The sequence below is a fragment of the Trachemys scripta genome, chromosome 12, assembly GCF_013100865.1.
Source record: "Trachemys scripta elegans isolate TJP31775 chromosome 12, CAS_Tse_1.0, whole genome shotgun sequence".
Classification (NCBI taxonomy): Eukaryota; Metazoa; Chordata; order Testudines; family Emydidae; genus Trachemys; species Trachemys scripta.
In genome coordinates this window covers 25,693,120-25,719,012 of record NC_048309.1, presented here as the reverse complement: position 1 = coordinate 25,719,012, position 25,893 = coordinate 25,693,120, and the positions used below count along the sequence as shown (strand labels likewise).

General features: G+C 41.0%; 1 protein-coding gene across 3 annotated transcripts in view; it reads right to left on the bottom strand.

Annotated features, from left to right (window-relative positions):
* Nucleotides 1-25,619, bottom strand: part of NCOA6 (nuclear receptor coactivator 6) — a 65,467-nt gene extending 39,848 nt beyond the window's left edge. For all 3 annotated transcript variants that reach the window (XM_034787092.1, XM_034787091.1, XM_034787094.1), the window contains exons 1-7: nt 25,475-25,619; nt 14,539-14,653; nt 9,752-9,906; nt 8,472-8,750; nt 5,118-5,273; nt 4,012-4,134; nt 1,167-1,295 (exon numbers count right to left, since the gene is read on the bottom strand). In XM_034787092.1, the coding sequence (XP_034642983.1) occupies nt 1,167-1,295; nt 4,012-4,134; nt 5,118-5,273; nt 8,472-8,706 (643 nt within the window). In that variant the 5' untranslated portion in view covers nt 8,707-8,750; nt 9,752-9,906; nt 14,539-14,653; nt 25,475-25,619. The remainder of the gene's footprint in view (nt 1-1,166; nt 1,296-4,011; nt 4,135-5,117; nt 5,274-8,471; nt 8,751-9,751; nt 9,907-14,538; nt 14,654-25,474) is intronic.
* Between the last annotated feature and the right edge of the window lie 274 nt (nt 25,620-25,893).

Here is a 25,893-nt window from a genome sequence, read left to right as displayed (position 1 = left end):
CTTTGATCTGTTTGCTACCATTTATAATAACTTTAAATCTAGCTTTTGTAGTTAATAAACTTGTTTTTGTTTTGTCTAAAGCCAGTGTGTGGGGAAATTATAACTTGGGGCAGAAAGCTGTTGCATATCTCTCTCCACACTGAGGGAGGGGGCGAATTTTAGGAGCTTACGCTGTACAGTTTTCTGTGCAGTGCAAGACGGTATAACTTTGGGTTTACACTCCAGAGGGTGTGTGTGTGTGCCTTAGCAACTGGGAGGTGCCTTAGTTGAGCCTTCCCAGGCAGAGCTGATCTCAGTATCTGTGTGAGAAGCTGCAGGGAGTGTGTCCCTATCTGTGTGTATGCTGGTGAAAGAGGAGAGCTTGGCAACTTATCACAGCACCACAGTGTGAAAGGGAGCCCAGACTGGTGGGTCAGGCGGGCTCAGTGGTACCCCAGTTCCAAGTGGCACCCTGAGGGGAACTTGTCATACTGGGCTCTGGGACGCACTGCCGCGTGTGTGTTTTTGCAGTGTAGACATACCCTAAGAACTGACAGCACACAAAAACTAGATTATTCTCTGACCCTGAGTGGTGATCCCTACAGGCAGAGAGGAGGAACAACAGTGTGGGGAAGCTTTCCTTTCCCGATGCAACTAAAAATATTTTAACAGTACTACAGTAAGAAACAATTCTGAAAATGGTCATCAAGATTTGTGTTACTAAAGGTTTTTCTAATGTTTAAAAACCTGTTAGAAGAAACCTTTCCAGGTAATGACAATACTTTCTTCCAGTGAAGAAATCATTCAAGGAGGGGTGCCTGTTAGAAAAGTAGGGGGACAGCCCAGGATCAAATTTTGGCGATATCCTTCAGCGTGTACTCATGGGTCTGTCTGTATGCTGAAGGAAAAAGAATTCAGAAGTACTTTGCAGTAAAAAAATGTCAATAGCAATAGTTGTATGCAGTGTTGTTGTAACCTCTTTTATTGGACCAACTTCTGTTGGTGAGAGAGACGAGGTTTTGAGCTTACAGAGAGCTGAAGAAGAGCTTTGTAAGCTGTGTAACCTTGAAAGCTTGTCTCTCTCACCAACAGAAGTTGGTCCAATAGAAGATATTACCTCACCCACCTTGTCTGTATAACAGCAATAGTGACAGATAAATGCTATTACTGTAAATGTTCTTTTTTACCTGACTGTGAAGCAGGTCGCGGTGTCCTGGGCTGCAGCTCTGCATTAGCTCCACTTGCCATCATAGAAGAGGAAACATTTCCACTCTGGGACATCATAACAGTTGCAGGATTGTTCATTCTTATTAACCCTGGAAAATTAAAAATCACTATTTGTTAGATCTTAGATGCAGTTGGTCACATTACTGTACCTACAATGGATAACACTGGTTTCAAAAAGAAAAAAGTTAGAATAGCATTATTAATTTTTAATTAAACAAAACATTTCTTTAAACGTAAAGAATTCTTCCCCAAGAAAAGACTCAAATTGGACTTACTTAAGGAAAACTCCACTCAACCTATCAGTCTGAAAGTTTGCAAAGTAAGAAAATTCTCACTAGGAATAAAAGGAGGTATTTATACAAAGAATATTTTGAAATACTATTGGAATTTCTGAACCTACTACTGGTGGCATCTACTGTGCTAAAAAAAAAAAAAAAGTGATATCTGACTCAATGGCAATATGAAAGCTTCACATGAGAAACTGAACAAAATGCTTAGCTACCAAAGAGAGGACGTGATGTAAAAATAGATTAGATGAACTAATATTTCTCTAGGATGGAAACTTAACTGGCATAAACTTTTGATTAATTTTTAAAGTGCTTTATGACTGTTAAGCCAATATTTTACTGGGATGACAATTTAGTCTCTTACATGTGGCTTCCATATTGACATTGATTTGCTTATCACTTTTTCCAGCAAGATGGTCAACTCCTTTAGTGTGTTCAGAAATACCAAAAGGTAATTCAAAGCATGTTTTCATATGTATGTATGTATAAATAAAACAAAACATCTACAATGTAAATAAAACATTTATGTTTAACATATTGCTTTGGTACTGAATCAGTAGAAAAAAGATCAGTGGCATCCTAAATCTTGCAGTGACTGAACTATTAACCAGCTAATATATATAGTCCTTTTATTTCTGGTGAGAAGCATTTCTTACCCTGAAAACTTCAGATTCTAGGGTAAACAGACAACTTTATTCCAAATGTATTCATTATTTTATCTCTTAAAAGAAAAATTAGCTTTAATTAAAGTAAAAATTTGAACTCAGAAGACCTTTGAAAAATTTGCAGCTAGTTTCTTTGGTAATGTTCAACCAAGTAATAATGTATAATGCACTTTACACATTCAAAAAGCTGTACATTCTCAAAATACACCGTGCGGCGTATTCATACACATTTTCTTTGTTACAGATGAGAGGCAAAAGCGGTAAAGTGACTTGCTCAAAGCCATACTTCAAATCAGTGGCAGAACCAGGATGAGAACTCAGGACCTGAGGAGTACAAATTCTAACCTTATTCCTCCAGATTACCTAGACTCCTCATTGACAGAAATATTATTTTAAAATCAGAATATGTTAATTCAAAGTTATTTCTTTCCTGAAGTCTTCTAGCCTATTCAACCTCTCTGCAGAATGGATTTGTAGTGGGAATGGTAGATTCTTCATTTTTTCCTCACCCAAGAAAAGGGGCCACAAGCATCATTGGCAGGCCCCCATCCTCCAAAAAAAAAACAAAAACAAACAAGTCACAAGGTTCGAGGAAAAAAGGGAATGGAGAATCAGTCCTACTTCCATGAGCCTGTGGCAAACATACTTTAGTTACAATAATGTACCTTAGATTTTTTTTTCTGTACTACACAGAAGGTAAAAAAAAAAAAAAAAATCACTTATCTAAGTGAACTTTTGGGACAGCACTCTCAATCCCACATATACAAATCTAGCTCCTAATCCCATAAAGCTTTACCCATGTGCATAACTTTACACAAATGGAGTCCTATTGACTTGAACAGGACTACTCACTTGTAAGAAGTTACACATATACTCAAGGCTCTAGAAAAGCATTAAGGAGATGGAGAGAAAAGGACCATATGATGAGATATTTGGAGGAAAACCTTCACGGTTTCACTCAGGCTGAAATTTTCAAAAATGTCTATGGGAATTAGGCACCCAAATCTCTAACTTTCAATGCAAAGTACATTAAGACCTAGGAAATGAAGCTCAGAGATTTTCATAGTGGAAGTAATAAATATTCTATTTCACATTTTTTGTTAATTACAGTGATTTAAATTAACCAGATTTCCACCCATAATTTGCAATTTGTAAATTTCTTTTCCATTCATTCCAGTGGATAGCTACATTTCTCTTGTCCTAATCTACTGTACATGAGAAGGTCAATGAGAGCTCCCTATTTGTTAATTTTTTAAAAGTGATATTAAATCATATTTTAATTGTTTTAAAATTATTTACTTTGCGCTTTGTAATTAAATGCAACTATTAGAATACTTTATTACAGAACAATTTTCCTTTAACTTATTTAATCAGACATCCTACAATTTATGAGTTATACTGGCATGATAGGATAATGGATGGCATATATGCAGTTTTGTTTAAGCATACAACTTGGATGAGAAATAGTTCTCCATTACAACAATGTTAATATACAAGAAAACAGCCATACTAAAGTAGCAGTAAAACTGAGTGAATAATGCACAAATTTATTGTGAGAATTTGTGCTAATTTTAATATGAATTCACTTTTCTGTGATCATGCACCTTTTGTATTCACTATCTGGACATTCAACTGAAATTTATTAGCATGGATGCTCATGGGAAGTAACAACATACAAGTATTCACACACTGGATATTTTACATGGGATGGGACACTGACAGCAGGGAAACTGGTATGCATATTAGAGTTACAACTCTGCTAGCAGCTGTTGCTACAATCAGTGAGGTTACATGATAAGCTTAGTAATAAATTTAACAATATGTAATACTAAATTTAACAAAACTGAACTTACCTTGGCCACCCTGGATGGAAAATCCTGTCTCCATTCGTATTGAATTGCCTGCTCCCATGGGCCCATTAATCCTGACATCTTGACTTCTATTTTGACCTAAAGCCAAGTTGATGGCACCTTCACCTGGAAGTAATACACAATCTATTAAGTTAAATTATATGCATGGGGTGGGAGAGCAAGGGAGAGAAAGGAACCAACCTCAAAGCAGCATTTAAAGATGGTGTCAAATTTTGACCTGCTGCACACACTTTGGAATATAGGGTGATTATGTAACACACAGTACTCTTGCCAACTCTTCAAGTATGCAGTCAATATATTGAAAATTGAATTGTGGTCTTTAATAAGAGAAGAAGGGAGCATCCTGAGACAAAAAGGACTGAAGAGCTACATGCCCTGGGTTTGAACCTTGCATGCTGTGCCCTTGGCTTGTTCTCATAGGATCATCCAGGAGCGTAATTTTAATTATGAAAGCCACTGATTTTAAGAAGGAAGTTTCACCTCAAGCCTCAGACAACATGCATTTTTTTTAAAAGCTAAGGGCTAGTCTACATTAGAAGCACTACAGTGGCACCGATGCAGCTGCGCCGCTGTACCACATCTAGTGAAGCTGTTCTATGATGACAGGGGAGAGCTCTCCCATCGACATAATAAAACCACCTCTACAAGACGCAGTAGCTATGTCGGCAGGAGAAACTCCCCTGCTGACACAGCACTATCCACACCAGCGCTTAGGCTGGTGTAACTTACGTTGCTTATTCACACCCATGAGCAACATAAATTATACTGAAATAAGCGGTTGCGTGTACAATCCCTTAGTAACATGTTGGTAATGACATTCAGAAACACCTTCTACAGAATTTCAAACTCCTCAAAGTCAAGTAACTATTATATGTAAACTTATTCCTGAAGGAACAAAGTAAGTGTTGTTTCAATACAGCTACGGAAAAACGGACTGCTTCAGAAAACAAAGGAAGACATTTCTCTAAACTATTAAGTTGCAGAATGTCTGTGAGGCTCATTCTCAAGCACAAAAATTGCTTCTTATCAATACTGCAATTTTAGCACATCCACAATTTTAGTACCTCTTAACAGCAGGTGTGACATACCTTCAATCTGAACAGAGAGAATTCCCAAGTCACGGAGCTGCTGGTTGTTGCTCTGAGCCAGAATTCGCAGCCGCTCTGCAGCTTCCCGGGGTATATTAAATGTAACACGTACACTGTTCCAGGGTTCTACCTTCTGCAATTTTAACTTGTTGGATTCTTTGTTAAAAGAAAAATAGAATGGAGTATTAAGTCATTTTTCAAATAATGTAATAGCATAGCAGAACAAAGATGAAAACTGAGCTACCTATTTGGCTTTCAAGATTGTCAATGGTTATTCCAATATGTGGAGATGGGGAAGTTTTCCCATACAGCTGTGTAATCATGCTACCTGCTACACCATACCAGTTATTTTCCCTAAAAGTCAATTTCATAAAGAACCAAACAGATGAAAACCAGTACACAATGGCCAACATAGTAACTCAGAGAGGCTATCTGAAAATTAAAACTTTTTTTGTGTAGACTGGTTTGGAAGGGTGTAACTATTCAAAATGAATGGTTATACGGAGAAGCCGAGTTCCAGACTGAGACCGTTTTTCATTCCTGTAATAGTCTTCACTATATATGTGGCTCTGAAACTTATCAGTAGGGTCTATGAAGAATACACATCCTTAACTTCAATTAACTTGCTTAAACTTTTTTGTTATATTCAACCCATATTTAGACAGCATATATAACAAACATATGTAAAACCTACAGGTTTTTCAGAAAGCTAGCTACATTGAATCTATTCAGTCCCCTCTACGTAGATCATCAATTATTGGAAAAGTAATAGGTAGGAACCAGAATAGATATGTGAAAGGCAAATCATCCTGGATACATTTATTTAAGTTATACTTATCCAAAACATGTCACTATGTAGTACATTAAAATTATCTAAAAATTATTCCTAATATAAATGTACAGATCTATAATTTTTAACCCGTTCAAGAAAGTCTCTTTACAATTTGGGCCTATGGTTGCTATTTCCCAACCACTTGATATTTCCCATAGTAATAAAAGTCTTACTAAATTTGTTAACTGTTTATTCCTTAACAACATATCACTTGTGAATGTAATAATCCATCACTGCCAAGTGCTTTGTGTCTCAGTATCCTAGCCAAATGATTACTGTAACAGCAGAAAGAAATCTCTATTGTCCTGTTTATCCTCTTTAGTACCCACAGACATTGCCTCAAGGGTAAATTATTTAATCCTCCTTTTCACATTGATGTAAAGAACTAATTCTTCTGCCACTTCCTTTTCTTTCATCAATAGTTCTTTATTGTTCTATCCTATCAACAGCCTTATTGGATCTCATTTTGTACTTCTAAAAAGACATATTAAAGATCTCATTACTGGTGTTAATATCCCTAGCTATTAGTGATTCATTTTCCCTTCTTGCCCTTCAAACACTATTTATCTCGGGTTCTTATATAGGTCTCACAAAGATGCAGTTTACATCCCCTGTACTTTCAGAGCTCTATTGTGTTCTAAAATCAGCTTAAACAATTTGCCACTCATTCACATGAATTTTAAAAGTTTTAGTTTCACACAGAACCATGCATTTTTAAAACCAATTCCTTCACTTCTTTAGACTCTGAACAATGTTCATCAACTCCACCATGAACACTGGTAATTGATTTCACTATGTAGATTCATCCTTTTATTGAATCCAGTTTGCCAAATACAAACAATTAAATTGTCTGATATGACTGAAATATTAATGCATGTAATTTTATATCTGTAATTGTGTTTTTAAAGCACCTACTGCCATAGTTTATAATATATGCTATAACAGAGTGAGATTTGCTAAAATTAAATATAGATCCACCCTAGTGCTTACTAAAAGCAATGAAAAGACGCCCAATTCCCACTGAAGTTGATGGATCAATTCTAAGGTACAGAATGAGGAGAAGAGATTAACATGAGGTGAAAAGGATTTGTTTTGTGCACTCTAGAATTGGTAGACCAATTACATTATAATTATTAATTACCCTACACTGTGGAAAGAGATCCATGATAACGCAGGAAGTATTTTAAACTCTGACCCATAACATAAATAGTCCAATATGCGAACACACAAAATTGATTACATGGAATAGAGAGGTCGATTCTTAATTCAAACATGTGGAGCGAGAAAAAGAACCTTCCACAGAATCTAAGACAGATTTCTGAGAGTCTACCCCCCCACAGAGAACCCGAAAGGGTGTAGCCCAAAACCACTGCATAAGGGAAATGCATCTAGGAGAAAGAGCTTCTTACAATAAGGCTTGTCTTCATGGGGAAATTATACTGGTATAAAAAAAGTGTCAGTTTAAACTGCTATAGTTATATCCCATCTCCTAGAACTGGAAGGGACCTTGAAAGGTCATTGAGTCCAGCCCCCTGCCTTCACTAGCAGGACCAAGTACTGATTTTGCCCCAGATCCCTAAGTAGCCCCCTCAAGGATTGAACTCACAACCCTGGGTTTAGCAGGCCAATGCTCAAACCACTGAGCTATCCCTCCTTATTTGTATAGTCTCCTTATTTGGTTTATCTTATGTTGCTTGGGAAGAGGTTTAAGTTAAACCAAAAAATCCACTTATATTGGAGTAAGAATGTCCACACAGGGGTTCATACCATTAAAAAACAAATTTAGTTTATAGCTTAATTTAATTATACCTGGTACAACTGGTAAAACTTTTTTGTTTAGACAAACCCAAAAAAGGGAGCAAAATTCTTTATACCGATCTTTTCTAGAGAACTAAAGTTCTCTAATAGCTGGAAAGAACCTTAAAAGTCATAGTAAGCCTGGCATCTGCATAAAGTATGCAATAAAAACTATTTTAAAAGACTATAAGAAATCACTGACAAAAATAGTGCAAGATCCTGACCAGTTTTCCAGACACACATAATTATCCAGTCTCACTCTGGGATGGGGAAAAACAGCAGATATCATGGACCTCTTTGCTGGTCTTAATAATAGGCACATTAAAGGGAAGCTGTAGGAAGTTTTCAGCTGTGTACACAATTCCAGGGTATGTCAGAAAATCTGTGGGTGCAGACAGGACATGGACCAAAATACAATAAAACAAATATGTATGTAACTTTTGGTGAAAAGAGAGTTAAAGAATTGACAGTGGGATAGGGGAATTCAATAAGTGGTAGAAAAAATGCTGAACTAATAATACAATCATAATGATATTAAGCAGCTAAAGAATTTCAGAACATGTTTTCGCTCTATGCTGCCCAGAAGAAAAGTACTGTAAATTTTTACCAAAAAAAATAATCTCAATAGTTTATTACAGTCTAGAGTACCTTAATTTAGAATATGATTTGTGTGAGAGAGAGAGAGAAGGAAACAGAAGTTGAAAAGTGACAAGAAAATAGATTACCCATGTGTAAAAGACCAGGTACATTCTTCAATATGATACCCAGTTTCTGTTTAAAGTCTTTGTCATCTATATTTCCTTTAAAAGCGACAAAGATGGTGGAACCTTCAGGAGTAGCATCCTGTTTTAGGTCATCTTCCTCCAGTCTGGAGTCAAAATCCACCTCTAAATCTTCCATAGTTGAGGAGAGCAAGGAAGCGTAGGTTTCTTTTAAGTTAGGTAGATCATCCAAAACCATGGCTATTTTCCAGCAATGCAAGCCAGTCAGACGTTAAGTAGATGCTTTGAAGGAAATAAATAATAAATAATAATAATGCACTGTAAAATAGGTACAATTGGGCATCTAAACCAAAATCATGATATATAATCTGAGCACTAGAAGATATTTTCTAGAGGAACAAGAACAGGAAAATGCTATTGTGTTACATTTCTTACAAGTGATCCCAGTGCAGATTATTCTAAAATACCGTGGTACAATAGTAACTGTCTGATGGTCCAATATAAGATTATTTCACCCTCCTTGTCTCTTTAAAAGAAAGCAGAACTGGAAGAGAGGGAGAAGGGCAGCAGCCCTGAAGTTGCTCAGAAGACCACCAATGGCCCCCATTACAGCTGGAGATGTCATTGCTACTCCACTGTAGTGCCGTCACCACTACCAAGACTACCACACACCATTCTGAGCAACAGACGGTAGGATACAGGTAGCAGCAGTAGAACTAAGGCAGCATGCTTCCAATTCTTTTCCCTTTTCTCTCCAGCCACTAATATTTAAAGCGTTAAAGAGGAGACATGAATCAGGCAGGAACAGTTATGGCAGACAGAATGGTCCTTGCATTCTGATGTAACTTTTCTTAATTTTATGCAGTTATATATGTAGCACCAACAGTATGCTTTATAATTTTATACTGATATTGGCCCTCAAAAACTTCTATTATGGCTAATACCTGTAATAAGATTTTCCTAAAGCATTATTGGAGGGGGACCAGCCAGTCTGATAAAGAAAACCAATACAGATTCAAATCTAGAGGCAACCATTGCAGGAGAGTTACGTGTGAGTGTCAAGGTGTCCTTGTCAACAGAAATTTTGAGCAGATCAGGGCACCTTGGAGAAGGCCAATTACAAAAATGAAAGCAATAGATGCCAAATCAGAGAAGGCTATAGAACTCTTTGAAACCCTGGCTGCTAAAGTCACAAAGAATACAGACTGAATAAAGGAGCCAACTTTTCCACTGCCACCATGGAAAGCACACAGAGGTTGCCAACAAGAAAATAAACAACCCACCAGGCGACCCAATGTCAGGGACTGCAAGACAAACAAGCTGATCTTGAAAATCGTAGCCATCGTATTATCAGGATTGTTGGTCTGCCAGAGAAAACTCAAGGGAGTTGGTTCACAGAATTCTTCAGAACTTGACTATCAGAAGTACTCAAGTTGACCTGTAACGGTAACCAGTTAAAAATCAATTGCACTGTCATTCCAGTACCAGAAAAGGGAGAGCACCTGGTATTGATCCCTATGAAATACTTTGCAGACAAAATGCTTGTGATTAGACAGTGCCAGGAAATTGTAAAATTTTAAAACATTCCCTAAATAGTTAGTTCTCCAATATTTTTATATGGAGATAGAATGAAATGGCAAGTTTTTAACCAAGCCAAAGGCAATATTGGGGTTCCAAAATGCAATATATACTCCTTTACCCAGGAGTCATAGCAAAAGACATGGCGAACGGAAGTCCGCAATCATCTTCTTACCCAACAAACAGGGCCGGCTTTAAGCCGATTCGGTCGATTCCCCGGAATGGGGCCCCGTGCCTAAGAGGGCCCTGCAATGTACGGGGCTGCTGGCAGAACGGGAAAAAAAAAAAAGTGCGTCCTGCTTCTCCCCCCTACCTCCAGCGCTTGCACCGCCATACAGCTGATCAGTGCAAGCCTGGGAGGGATGGGTGAGGAGGAGGAATGCGGCGTGCTTGGGTAAGAGGCGGGGCCACGGCAGGGATTTGGGGAGGGACCCAATGGGGCAGTGAAGGGGTGGGGCTGGGGGCGGGGCCAGGGCGGGGATTTGGGGAGAGATCCAATGGGGCAGGGAGGGGGCGGAGTTGGGGGGGGCGCGAGACAATTCACGTCCCGGCGTGGGGCCCCGCACCTGCTAAAGCCGGCCCTACCAACAAGCTTACCCTTTGGCTAGCTACGCTGATCTATGAACAAGTGAGACTTGAACCATCCTTCTTTACAAACTACACTATACATATTTGGATTTGGCAAAGATCTTCGGATTCCTGACAGAACTAGAATCTATGTGGGTCCTTAATGCTTGGTTTTGGGTGGCTCACATTCTACTAATTCTTGTTTAATGTTCCCGATATTTTTATTTTATGGAATTTGTAGCACCAGCAATAAACCCTACTGGGATACAGTTAGGTCACAATTGTAATCTAAGAGCTTGTCTAAATGGCAAGGTAAAGCTCATTAGAGGAGTGTGATTTGTAAATTGCTTTAATATGCTAAGCTCTGACTGTCCTGGATAGACCGTGCTGGCGCAAACTAAAAGGTACCTAGATCACACCAGCAAATTCTACATGGAGCAGTTACCACGCAGCACATTGCAGCACCTGACAAATGACACTCTTCTAATGTGCTTTGACCAGTTAAGAGGACTCAATTCCTGAAAGTCATTGTCAACAACAGATGAAATTTCCTAACATAGACAGGATTGTAAGGAACACACAATTTCAAGGTTAATACGATATTCAGAAGCGTCTATCAAAACCCTCATAGCTCAGAACTGCAGTCTTCAGGTCGGGATATACATCAGTTTTTGGTAGCAGTCCAGTCCTTTACCCTGCATGAAAACCACAGGGCAGAGCTTAAAGGTCATTTGCAAAAAGGGGGGGGGGGGGAGAGAAGAAATGAGTTGACCCCTTCCTTAAAAAGGAAAGGAAAACCCACCACCATCTGGAAAAGCTTTTTAAAAAAATAAGATGAGCTTGGACTTCCGCTTTATATATTATGTATATATTTAAAATACACACAAAGAAATATGCCAACAAACTGTTAAAGCTGTAAAGTCCAGCACTCAGAAGTTAGGAATGCCAGAATTAAGACTGTACTTTAGTTCACACCCTTTGTGTAGATACATTAAGATGCAGTCTTTAATTACATAATCGCATACTACTTTTACTATAGGACTTCTGCCTCATTCACTGCACAGAATTGACGGTGTTCAGTGAAAACAGAATGATTAATGTCTTCATGGGCTTTTCCATGGTGCTCATCACTACAGTACCAGAGTGCTTCACAAACATTAATGAATTTATTTTCGCAACACCCTTGTGAAGTGAGTTGTTATATTACCATTTTACAGATAAGGAACTGAGGCACAGATCAATTAATGTCATGTCAACTAATTTTGAGTGCTCAATTAGGATCTGATTTTTCAGAATACTCAGCATTATATATGGTCAAAGAACAGCTCCCATTGACTTCAGCTGCAGCTGAGTATGCAAGTCAGGCACTCAGAAAAATGAAGAATACACATACAGTGCCCACTTGTGAAAAATCTGGTTTAACTGGCATCACATAGGAACTCTGGTAGAGGCAGGAATAGAATCCAGTTCTCTAAGGCAGCATTTAACTGCCGGAACCGTGAGACCATCCTTTCTCTTCCTGCAGTCCCCTACTTCATTTGCTACACATCTTTCAGCTTCTACAGCAAACAAATCAGGAGGCCTAAAGACGACATCCTCTTTCACTACAGAACCTTGATTCATCCCCAGAGCAGGCCCATCCTATGCACTGAATGAGGCAGGGGGCTATGTGATCATGTAATTAAAGACTTTATCATAATGCATAATGTAACACACACACAAAAAATCAACATTTGTAAGTTCAACTTCATGATAAAGAGATTGAACTACAGTACTTATATGAGGTGAATTGAAAAATACGGTTTCTTTTGTTTATCATTTCACAGTGCAAATATTTGTAATAAAAATAATATAGAGTGAGCAGTGTACACTCTGTATTCTGTGTTGTAACTGAAATCAATATATTTGAAAATGTAGAAAAATATCCAAAATATCTAATAAATTTCAATTGGTATACTATTGTTTAACAGTGTGATTAAAACTGCAATTAATAGCAATTAATTTTTTTAATCACGATTAATTTTGAGTTAATCACATGAGTTAACTGCAATTACTCGAAAGCCCTAGTTAAAATTAGAAGTACAGCAGACATAACACTTCACAGGTGCTAATATAATATAGTTTACTAAATCTGAAAGGATCACAGGCATTGTTTCACTTGACAAGGAAAGCCTTTGATCATGCTGAATGGGCATTTTGAGCTTTTCTTTACATTTGGGTTGTGTTCTAAGACTACATCCACACTGTACCACAGTGCAGACTATGGGGTGTGAGTTGCAGAGGGCACCAAAGGGTTGTGTGCTAACTGCCACATGTGGACACTGCTCACACATACTAAAAGGTACCTGGTTTGCATTAACGTAATCCTGTTGGAAAGAAAGAAAATGACTGTTCCACTGAGGATAAATGTGTAAACAGTTACTGGGCCAGAGGCTGTAGTCCAGTGATTAGGGCACCCACATAGGAGGTAGGAGACCCAGGGTCCACTCCTCTTCCTCCAATCACTCTTTCATTATTTATCCACAGTGGAACAGCTCCTACAGGAGAGATTGAGGGAGCCCCACATCAGAGTATCTCACAGCTCAGTGGTTAGAGCACTCTTCTTTTGCGGTAGGAGACCCCTGTTCAATTTTCTCCCCCAGCAGGGAGGGGAGACTTGATCCTGGGTCTCAGATATCGCAGGTGGGTGAGTGCTCTAGCCACTGGCCTAAAAAGTTAGAAAGTGGGTCCCACCACCACTTCCTCCTCCTCTTCTGGAAGATTTCTGTGGATTGAGGCAGGCGCCTAACTCATTCCTGCAAGAAACTATTTAGGCCCCTAAGCTGCCTGATTCCAGGAGAGGGGTTCCCACTAGTCCCTGGGGCAGACTGCAGTATAAGCCACTCGTCACAGGCAGGGGGGGTTTGGACCTGCTGCCTTTCTCTACAACCCAGTACTTCTATGGGGCCTTGGACAAGGATTGCTAAAGAGAGATAAGCATGGAAGCCTGACAGCAGGGAGTTGCCTATCTCTGAGAGAGGGAGGGGGCTTAGCACACACCCCATTGTCAGTACCTCCCATTGGCTAGCTTAGGCAGCTCACCATCCTGTAGACTGACTTTTTTGGATCGCATTCTAAAATGCCTCTCTGTCCTCTTTCATTGCATAGGAAGCCTAGGTGCCTAACTCAGATTTTGTGGATTGCACTTTTGTTCCTATTATACTCTAGACACCTAAAGGTTGTAAAAGTTACGTGCTGTGATGGGCATTACAATGCTGAGTAAGTTCCTTCCTGAGCCCCACCCTCACTACCTAATTAAATCTACAAAACACACCACCACATTTAGACAACAGAGGTCCGTAGCACTGAGTGTCCATGACCACATTGTACGACTTTATTCCAGGCATCTAAGAGCTCCACAGTGTTATAAAACACCTAATCTGTTAAAACTTTTGCCATATTGCATCATTTTTGGCACAAGTCCTGTAAAAACTTTGAAAAAGCAGACTGCAGTCTGCTGTGTATTAACACTGCATGCACAGAAAGCAGAGGCGATGAGGAACCAATGTTATAATGCATAAAAATCTCTGAAAAGAATAAAACTCAAATATATACTAGATTTCACTTTAGGAAAAAATGTTAATGAGTGTTTCGTTTCAGTAATCTATATAAACTGTTACTTACTGAGCTCTAACCTTTGCTCCCCAGGGCAACAGGACTGGGAACATCATATAAACAGCACAACCCCTCTGACTGAAATGGGGGTGTACAGGTACATACTTCATGTTGATCACTAGTAACTATGTGGCAGACTGAAAAAGCAGCTCCAGAGAGAGCAGATTCCTGACTTCCACTTCAAAAATGAAGTCCCTGTGACCAAGGGCCATTGAGTTGAAAGAATGGAAAACAGGAGATCTCCAAAAGCCACACATACTCTTTTACTTACCAAGATGATCCCCCAAGACTTCCTTAATTTATGTCATTTATGCAGCTCTTTGTTAACCCCAGACTAGTAAGCATTTTTAAACAAAGTATCCTCCAGCAGTGCTCAAGTGAAAACCCTGAAAGAAACAAAACAAAAGAAGTCGTCTATGTGATACAAATCTATCCCAAAATAGTCAGTGTTTTCAGTGAAAACATTTTTTAAAAAATAATAAAACACTGAAACATTTTGCTGCAAAAACCAGAACTGCTTACCACTTGCATTTATAATACAGAATATTTTGTCGGTGGTAGGAACATAATTATTGTGCTGATAGTAGAATATAAATGGTTATAATTCATAAAAACTGAAACTCAGCATTGGGTCAATTTCAGGACATTCTCTAGGAAAATTCTGTGCCTGCCTCTACTGTTCCTCTGGAGTTGCTCACTAGGGAGGATGACCCCAAAAACAGAAACTGAGGAAGGGGTAAGAAGAGACTGAAAGCTCAGAAAGGTGGAGCTTCAAGTTTATATGACATCTACTAGCCAGATACCAATACAAAACAGGATCCAGAGATACCACCAAAGCAGAAAACCCAACACTGTCTCCTTCCCAGCAGCTGGTAGCAGGGAGATAGGAATCGCACCAGAACACTGCCCTTGGAATTCGCTAGTGGAGCTCTAGTCTCCCTCCCTATCTTTCACATGTACCTTTGAGCTCTCCCTCTCGTAGATGTCTAGTAAATTTTTCAAGCCCTGTATATTTAGAAAAATGAGTCAAAAAACACTACAGAAGAAGTTACCATCTTGGTCTGGGAGGTGATGTTTTAGGGCTGTCGATTAATCGCAGTTCACTCACGCGATTAAAAAAAATCACGATTAATTGCAGTTTTAATCACACTGTTAAACAACAGAATATCAATTGAAATTTATTAAATATTTTGGATGTTTTTATATATATATGATTTCAGTTACAACACAGAATACAAAGTCTACACTACTCACTTTATATTTTTTATTACAAATATTTGCACTGTAAAATGATAAAAGAAATCATATTTTTCAATTCACCTCATACAAATACTATAGTGCAACCTTTTTATCATGAAAGTTGAACTTACAAATGTCTATTTTTTTTGTGTGTTACATAATTACACTCAAACACAAAACAATGCAAAACTTCAGCACCTAGAAGTCCACTCAGTCCTACTTCTTGTTCAGCCAATTGCTCAGACAAACAAGTTTGTTTACATTTACAGGAGATACTGCTGCCAATGCCACCAGAAAGTGAGAACAGGCATTCACATGGGACTTTTGTAGCCCGCATTGCAAGGTATTTATGTGCCAGATATAAAATTTTATTAGAAAATATTTAAAAATAAACGATACAGAAAATTTGAAGCGTCAGTTATCGGTCATTGGGGGTAACATACAGAGTACAGGGGGATGTTAGTATTTTGGGGTTGGGCAGCACACATAATATATACAGACTGCAATGTCCCCAATGGGGGGGTAAATGGTGGGCAGGATCAAGATACAGCCGACAAAGCGGTGAGGTCCATCACTCATACAGAAAGTACAGACAGTCATGGGTATAAGTAAGCGGGCTGGGTAATGGGGATGGGGTGACCCTCACGTGGTGGGATTCAGTTAGGTTCGGTGGGTTCAGGGCTCAGGGGATAAAGTCCAGCAGGGGGGTTTATAGGTCTCTTCCCCCTTGCGGGTGCACGAGGTCTCCCCGGCTCACTCTTAGTATTGGCGGTGGCCGGTGGTGTGCTCTGTGTAGATGTCCCGTGACCAACGAATAGGTCCAAGACCATGAGGCGTTTCATGAGCCGCACGTAATGACAGCCTACCCCACAGGTCCTTAGCACGCGTTCGTTACATGGGTCCCAGGCACCCAGGGCTCCAACAAGCAGAGCGTCGGTGTGCACCTCGTAGCCCTTTGTCTGCAGGGTGTCATCCTGGGGGGCGTACTTTTCGAGCTTGTGGGCTCGGGCTTCACGGAAGGCTGGGGTCCTGTTCTCGAATGGAAGCATGACGTCAACCAGGATGATCTTTTTTCCAACCTCGTCCGTGACAACGATGTCTGGGCGCAGCGGGCTGTCGGTGCCGGGGATGTGCGGTTGACGGTGACCTCTCCCAGGTGCGGGTCGATGGCCTTTACGAGGCGGTCCTGGACGGCATTGTGGCGCAGTTGCCAGGCTCTGGCGTGGGGCTTGCAGCTGCATAGGACGTGGGGCAGGGTTTCGGCGACGTACCCGCACTTCCTGCAGCGCTTGTCCCGGTTCCAGTGGCGGACGGCTCCATTGAGGGGGACGCAGTTCAGCCAGGGACGGTGTATGAACCGCCAGTCGGCGAACCGGGTGAAGCTGCCCGTGGGGAGGAAGTGGTTGCTGGAGTCCCACTTGCTGGTCACCTCGAAGGCCCTACCCTGGTCTGTTTTTTTCTTCAGGGTGTCCACATAGAGCGCGTGGACGGCGGCCTTCAGAGATCTCTCCAGCACGCCTCTGGCTCCAGGGGTGACTGCTAAACCTTCGTATGCCCCTTCATGCTTCGGCCACCACTCCAGAGGACATGCTTCCATGTTGATGACGCTCGTTAAAAAAAATAATGCATTAATTAAATTTGTGACTGAACTCCTTGGAGGAGAATTGTACGTCTCCAGCTGTGTTTTACCCACATTCTGCCATAGATCTCATGTTATAGTAGTCTCGGATGATGACTCAGCACATGTTGTTCGTTTTAAGAACACTTTAACAAAATGCAAAGGTGGTACCAATGTGTGATTTCTAAAGATAGCTACAGCACTTGACCCAAGGTTTAAGAATCTGAAGTGCCTTCCAAAATTTGAGAGGGATGAGGTGTGCAGCATGCTTTCAGAAGTCTTAAAAGAGCAACACTCCAATGCGGAAACTACAGAACCCAAACCACCAAAAAAGAAAATCAACCTTCTGCTGATGGCATCTGACTCAGATGATGAAAATGAACATGCATCGGTCCACACTGCTTTGGATTGTTATCGAGCAGAACCTGTCATCAACATGGACGCATGTCCTCTGGAATGGTGGTTGAAACATGAAGGGACATATGAATCTTTAGCGCATCTGGCATGTAAATATCTTGTGACGTTGGCTACAACAGGGCCATACGAATGCCTGTTCTCACTTTCAGGTGACATTGTAAACAAGAAGTGGGCAAAATCATCTCCTGCAAATGTAAACAAACTTGTTTGTCTGAGCGATTTGCTGAACAAGAAATACGACTGAGGGGACTTGTAGGCGCTAAAGTTTTGCATTGTTTTATTTTTGAATGTAATCATTTTTTGTACATAATTCTACATTTGTAAGTTCAACTTTCATGATAAATAGATTGCACTACAGTACTAGTATTAGGTGAATTGAAAAATACTATTTCTTTTGTGTTTTACAATGCAAATATTTGTAATTAGAAATAAACAAAGTGAGCACTGTACACTTTGTATTCTGTCTTGTAATTTAAATCAATATAATTGAAAATGTAAAAAACATCCCAAAATATTTAAATAAATGGCATTCTATTATTAACAGTGTGATTAATCATGATTAATTTTTTTAATCGTGAAATTAATCGTGATTAATTTTTTAAAATTGTTTGACAGCCCTAGAGTAATGTTAAACATGAATTAAGACTTGAGTGGCAAAAATCTACAGTGTCTCCAGTTACATTAAGACAGACAGACCTCTCTAAACCTATGTCTGGATAGCAAACTGACAGGCAGAAACAAATGGCTTTTGGTTGAAAGAGGGTTATCCTGTATGTAAGATTTCAATGTTCTATAGCTAAATTTAAGGTCAGACTAACACTGTTTTCCATAATAGTCATTGTTAGCACATTGTTATTTAATGATTTTTCTCTCTATTTCTGTAAAATGAAAAAATATTTTAGTAACCATTTAAGTCTAAAAGAAACAGATCTTGGAACTATAACGTGGATCAGTTACTGAGGGTGCCGCAGAGCGAAAACCTGATCCCTGACCTAAGGGGACACAGGGCCAGGATTAAGTAACAGCTTAGATAGAAGGTCCCGTGCATAAAGACTGCTCTCTCTCCAAGTAGTGCAGTAAGAGGGATGGCCAGAGACATTGTGAGACAGTGAAATAACATTAAAGATCTTAGGCAGAATTATGATACACATTTGAGAGAAGTGTAGTTGATTTTAACACACATCAGTATTAGATGTAACTGATCACTTGCCAGGAATTTGCTATGTGAACTGCAGAGGCTGAGGTGAATTGGTATGAAGTTCCCACAGTGTAAGTTTTACACTTCCCCCATATGGTATAAGCCACCATGGCTATACTTAACTTAAAATATTAGGAAAAGATAAGTTCTTGGCGACCATCCAGAAGTTAATGGCTACAATTAAGATTATCATAATGTTTAAATTAGAGTTTGTTGCAATAAATATTAAACAGGTTTGAGAACTGTTGACTGTTTATATTATTCAGCCAACAGCTCTTCCCATAATGCTGAAACAATAAAATCCTTTGAAAAAAAATCTTTCTTCCATATTTCCACAACGTGTGAAAATGCAATTTGTTAGGATGTAGGTCGGGGTGGCCAACCTGTGGCTCTGGAGCTGCACGCGGCTCTTCAGAGGTTAATATGTGGCTCCTTGTATAGGCACCGACTCCGGGGCTGGAGCTACAGGAACCAACTTTCCAGTGTGCCGGGGGATGCTCACTGCTCAACCCCTGGCTCTGCCACAGGCCCTATCCCCACTTCACCCCTTCCTCCAAGGTCCTGTCCCTTCCCACCCCCTCCCCCGAGCCTACCATGCCCTTGCTCCCCCACTCCCACTCTCCCTCAGAGCTTCCTGCACACTATGGGAGGCATGGGGAGGGAGGCGGAGGCGCTGATCAGTGGGGCTGCCGGCAGGTGCGGTGGGGGGGGGAGATGATGGGGGCTGCTGATGTATTACTGTGGCTCTTTGGCAATGTACATTGGTAAATTCTGGCTCCTTCTCAGGCGCAGGTTGGCCACCCCGGTGTAGGTGATCTTGGTATGGAGACATATTGATATGCTTTAATGGAATTTTATTATGTTTCATGGTGGATTTATTTGTTAAAATTCCATAAGCTTCATTGAAATTCACTGAAAAGAGTGATTCTAGATGATGTCCCTTGACATAGTTCCATCACCGGAGACATTCTAACTTTTATTGTACATAAAGCCAACTGATCAGCTCTCCAGGCATGACTGAAGAATAAGGAAGAGAGGACCTAATTTTGGAAACAAATTCCAATTGCAACTAGTCACTCACCTAAAAAGATTAATATTTTCATAGGTTAGGTCCAAATAAAGGGAGATTCCCCGCTGCCCTACCCTGCCAATTTGTTACAAATTAATGTAAAGTGTCACCATTATTCTTGGAACTGGCATCCCGTAAAATTTAATATCCGAATGGTGAATTATAATTAGCGAAACTGTTAGTGTCATGTGAAAGAGAACATTTCCATTTGGAAACAATATAAATACAATTCTCTGTTCCAGAAGGAAGTCAGAATTTTATCGTAATGCAGTATTTCATTAAAATACACAGGCACACTCAGTCATTAAACATACACAATGAAATAATCAGTTAATTACAATTACATGTATTTTTCTGATAATAAACTGTGCTTTAGTCTGATTTTCCAAGTGCAGCTAAGGAACTAATTTTTAATTATGGAGAGACAGTCCATAGTCAATGTTGTGACAAGCTTTCTACTGAAAGGTCACTTTACCCACAACTAAACTGATTTGGCTCAAGGTTCTCATAATTACTTCTCCCAGAAAAGTCTTGGTAGTATTTATAAAATTTGTGCGTAATCAGACCAGGAATTCATGTTTTGAAATAAAAAGGTTTTAACTGCAAGCTTTTTTGCCAACTACTAAGAACAACTTGGCTGAAGAACTCCAAATCTAATTTATTCTGCTGTCCCCACTGTGAAAGTATTCTTTGAAGAAGTCTGCAAAAGTCCAGAAATTCTAAAATAGTCCACGTTTTAAAGTACAAAAATACAGCATTAAGAGTCTTCAAACAATTTTAACATCCAAGCTTCTGCATGAGACTGACAAATCCAATTGCCGGCAGCAAGTAAGAGAATTTTCCCTGACAAGAAGGCATGTCAATTTTTGCACAATGCTAGCTATCATTTTTAAATACGTGTATTTTTAACCTTCAAAATTAAGATCTTTTTGTACCTGAGCCCACATACTGATGTGTTCCTGATTCTGCAAACAACACTAGTGTCTTCTACTGCTTCAGCTTTGTTAAACAGAAGCAGAGTGAAATTAGCAAGACTCTTTTTAGTGTCACTGGTGCTGTTAAGAAAGCTGTGATCAGCAGTGAAGCTGAGAAGAATCATGTCAATTTCATTTTGCTACTGTCTAGGAAACCTATGACCCATAGGAGAGGCAAACACTGAAGCTATTCACATGGGAGGACCAAAAGAAACAGAAAGTTAGAGATATTCCTATGCTGTAGCCAAGAGACTAAGCAAGGAGCATCATAGCAGAAAGCTCTAAATGCACAACTGTCAAGAAGCTCCTGAGTGGAGGGAAGAGAGTGAGAATTCTCTTTTTTCCAACAACCAGAGACAAGTTTCAGAGGACTGAAAAGGGAGTGGGGGTGAAGAGCGAGGAGGCTTAAAATTTTTCAGATGCCTATTAGTGCGATACAAAAGGTACAGTCCCCACAGAGGGCCCAGTACAATGCTGGATTTATTTTTCAAAATTATTTTATTTACACTCATCTTAAATTTCATACCCAAGGCTTGCAGTTATACAACACTTAGTAGCCAGAGTGAAAAATATCTGTACCCCTCCCTCACATTCACACAGACTGAATAAAATAGGGCACACTCAATCCAAAACAACACCAGGGAGCTGCACTTAATACTCAAAATGTGTATAGAAAAGGGCACACTCCCTCTGTCTCTCTTCAGCTCTGCTCAAACTCTCCCACTTTCACAAATCCCCCCTCACAGCACCCTACATGGGGAGCTACATCAAACTGAAGATGGTTCAGATTGTAGCTGCCCAATTATTGAGTGGAGTGTCATGGCAGAAGCACATTAAAAAGTTAAAACTAACACCTGTTAGTACAAACTCTAAACAAATTGGCACCTGGTTATATAAGAGACAGCCCTCCTCCCTGTGTCATACTGCCACAATAGAAGTAAACTGTGGCACTTAATCTGGAGCTCCCTCATGATAAAAAAAGGAGACAGCTATTACCAGGGTGTTATCCATGCATTCCCCTACACTCTCAAACACCCTCTAAATCCATTCAGATGCATTAACCTTCCAGTTACACTGCAATGTTCCACTATTTTCCTTTCTTTATTATATATATTTGTTGTAAATGTATTTACTGCTAGGTGCAACCAGGGAATTAGCAATTTAAATGTGATGGAATGGGCATGTTTTTGTTATTTTGGATTAAGGTAGGATATTGTCAATTTTAATTGTACGGGCACCCAGAGCAAAGGATGGGGGGGGGGTCTGCAAAAAAAAACACCATCACCAATAATAGCATCCGCATTGAAAGAATAAAATAAAAAAATTGAGCTCTGGTGGACCAATATGTTGGAAGGAATTCAAGAGACAAGGATCTCACCTTAAAAATCCTGCCACCACCAGCCCTCCTGTTAAATCAGAAGCTTGGCTGATCTCTCAACTCCAGCAGTATCACACAAGGAGAGAGAGTGATTTTAAAAGAGAGTCAGGATCCAAAATAGTTAGAGCTTCATGAGTTTAACACACCACCTTGGATTATACCTAAAAAAGTAATTACAAACTAACATAGTCCAAGGAGCACTTGCCAAAACACACCTTCTGCAAGAAGCACTGCTACTCTAGATATCACAGAGCTGAAAAGGTTACCACTTGGAAGGAGAAGTCAGTGCCCTATGAAGCGGAGATGGAAAATGTACATGCTTGACCACTCCTACTATCTAGACAGCAGCTGGAGGTGGGCGGCTTGGTTTCTCAGCAGGGTGCTGCCCCTCTGGACCTTGATGATGCGCCTTCATTGACATCTTTTGTATTGGCCTCAGGCTTATCAGATCTAGTATGTTTCAAGCCAGTCTTCCCCCAACCCTCCCAAAGGTTATCAAACAACCTTATGCTTGCACACAATATAATGGGGTATGAGACTCATTTTCAGTGTTGAGTACTATACTGTCCAATATTCTACATATTAGCATGTATACAAATTCACCACGGGCACAACCTATATAACTACAAATTAGCTTCTAAATAATGTAGTCTCTCTGGGGTAAGACAGGAACAAAAGCATCTTGCCTACTGTACTTCAAATACACACCAACAACCTGTGCAATCCCACTTTCCCAAATACAACCAACTGATATCAGAATCTTACAGTCATATTAACCCTTTGGTATCCTCAACAGTGCAGTTCCCTGCTGCTGCACACATCACAAACGCAGTACACCTACACAACTCAACTATGATTCAAACCATTACCTAAAATGCAGTGGATCTAGTACAAGATGTCTAATATTATAGACTTTTTAAGGTCTATAGATGAACTGACAAAATATACTGGTTTTAATATGTTTAAACATGCATACTCAAGGTATACAGGGTTTAGTGGTGTCAACTCAGTGTCTTACTCAGACTTTTACTTACCTTACATGCACAATGTCCAGGGCAGCACTGAGGTTGTTTGTTGAAATGTAACTGAGCAGTTCCACATTTTTAAGTGTTTAGGCCATTGAAAGTTTAATCTTAGTTTAGAAATGCCTGGCTTTCCAAGGTGTTTTTTTGTTTTGTTTTTAAGGGAGTAAGTAACTATACGCATCAGATTTGCCACTGTTATTAATGTAAGAATACCACGTAAGCAGCAAAGTCACCATAGGCAGTTCCTCGCTTGTAAGTTCTACTGAGGGGCAAGTTTGTCAGACAGAGCATTACTGCCCACAGAAGCAGCAACTTCAGGTTTCTCTCTAGGGTAAGTTTGAAGCCTGCTGAGGGAGGCCTGTGAGCAGAAGCCAGAGTATGGTGCAGAAACCATGAAATATGACCTTAGTGGCAAAAGTTAGGATCACAGAATTACCATGCAAAAATGACATGGTAAAGCCAGGACATTCTAAGTTAATGTTAAAAGGAAGCAATATGGTTCAATGGATAGGGTAGTAACCTAAGGAGTCATGAGATTTATGTTCTATTCCCAGCTCTACTGTGTAACTGTAGAGGGAATGAGCCCAAAATTATCAAAAGCAACCACAAATTTTGGGTGCCTGACTTGAAACATCGACTGTTTTCCTGAGGTGTTGACACACACAGCTCCACATGAAGTCCATGGGAGCTCAAAGTGCTCACCACCTCTGGAAAACAAAACCAAAAAAATAGACCATAAATGGCTAAAAATTGGGCACCCAGAAGTTGTTGTTTCCATAATTAGAGGCCACTTCTGATCATTTCACTCTTTGTGGCCTCTCTCCATCTGGGAAGGATGAAGAATGATGCTTGGGTACTGGCTACCTTAATATCACCTTTGTAAAGCTACAATGAAAAATGCTCACGTGGGTGTAATACCATTATGATAACAGATGCAGACTTTTCTATAATGGTGAAGCGCAGATATTTTCCCTTTAAACTTTAAGTTATGCTAAGTATTTGCATCTTAATTGAAGTGTGCAATATGCAACTTTAAAATCCAGACAAGGCTCACAGGACAAAAATTAAACTTGTCATAACCAGAACAGGGATACAACTGGCCAGGCAGGACACCCCTATGAAATCGGAGAAACCCAGAACCCACCGTTTTCTATAGTCAGGTCACTTAACACAGTTAACTTTTTAAAAATAATGCAGAACTCACAGAAAGTTGCTCTATTAATTTATTTTTAAAAGGTTGAAGGAGGATTAAAATAAATGCATGAAATATTGCCTGCATTTGTTCAGAAATTAGAAATAGGAAGGATGATGGATCAAGTAAAAAAAGTTACAGGATCTACCAATCCCCATATGCTACAGGGTCACTGACACAACTAAAGGCAGGATACTGGATTTGAGGGTCGAACAATCTGGACCAGCCCAGCAATGCTACATTCTTTGAAGTTTAAGTGATGATATGAACATGAATGGTCTAGCCAATTCAAGATTCAACACTCTCCTACTAAACTGTGATTACAATTACAAACTGCAGATGTAAGAAAGCCAGTAGACAGACTGACAAGACATATACCAATTCATAAACACAACATACCAAATTTGCTGCAAAACTATAGTGCTATGTTAACCACATACAGAGAATGCTAGGAAAGTGACACAAGTCCTCATCTCCCCGGTGGCTCTGGGTCAGACCTGGTCAAGCTGTTAACTGTGAATAATTGGGCCAGCTTTGTTCAGGGAGCCAGGAGCACCATGACAGCACAGGTGTGGACACTGCTGGGGCATCGTGCAGGGGGCCAGCCCCATCTCAGACCTGCAGTTTCTATACATGCTGGGACTTTCAAAGGACCCTAAGGGAGTTCGGCACCCAAGCCCCACTGAAATTCAACTGGAGAAGGGTGCCCAACGCCCTAAGGGTCCTTTACAAATTCCCGCCTTTAGTCCATCTAAGAGGCACCCCCCAAGGCGTGAAGCCCAAGGGAGAGCCCAGCCCAGCCCCGCTACCCACAGGGGCCGGGCCCGGGCAGCAAGAGCGGGGCCAGTCCCCACGCACCAGGCCAGGCCTCGGCCCCCTCTCCCGGGCCCACGCCCCCCCCCCTTCCCGGGCCCTGGGCACACGCCCCCCCCCCCCGAGCCGGCCCCGCTCTCCGGGCACAGCCCCGCTCCGTGCCCGGCCTCTGCCCTCCTCGGGCCGGGCCCACTCCCGCTGACACTCCCGGCCCGGCCCCGCCTCCGCCCCCCGGCCCTGTCAGGCCTACTCCCCCCGACCCCGCGGCCCCGCCCCGCCCTCACCTGAGGGAGCCTCCGCCGTGTCCGCGGCTGGCAGCGGGCTGAGGCCCCGGCCTTGGGCCCGTCGCACCGGGGGAGGGGGTCGGCCCGCTCCCTGCCAAGCGCCCAGGACACCCACAGCAGCCCGGCCACAGCTCCGCCTCCTCCAGGGCACGTGACCGAGTGGGAGCGCGCCGCGAGACAGGACAGCGCGCGCGCGCCTCCGCCAACAACACGGCTGCCGCCCTGCCTAGCTCTGAGCGCGGCTGAGCCGGAGAGCTGGGGAGAGCCTGACCGCCCCGCCCAGACACCCCAGTGCACAGCCTGACCCCCCCCTCCGAGAGCCTGAGTGCCCCGCCCAGACACCCCAGTGCACAGCCTGACCCCCCCCCAGTGCCTGACCGCCCCGCCCAGACACCCCAGTGCACAGCCTGACCCCCCCC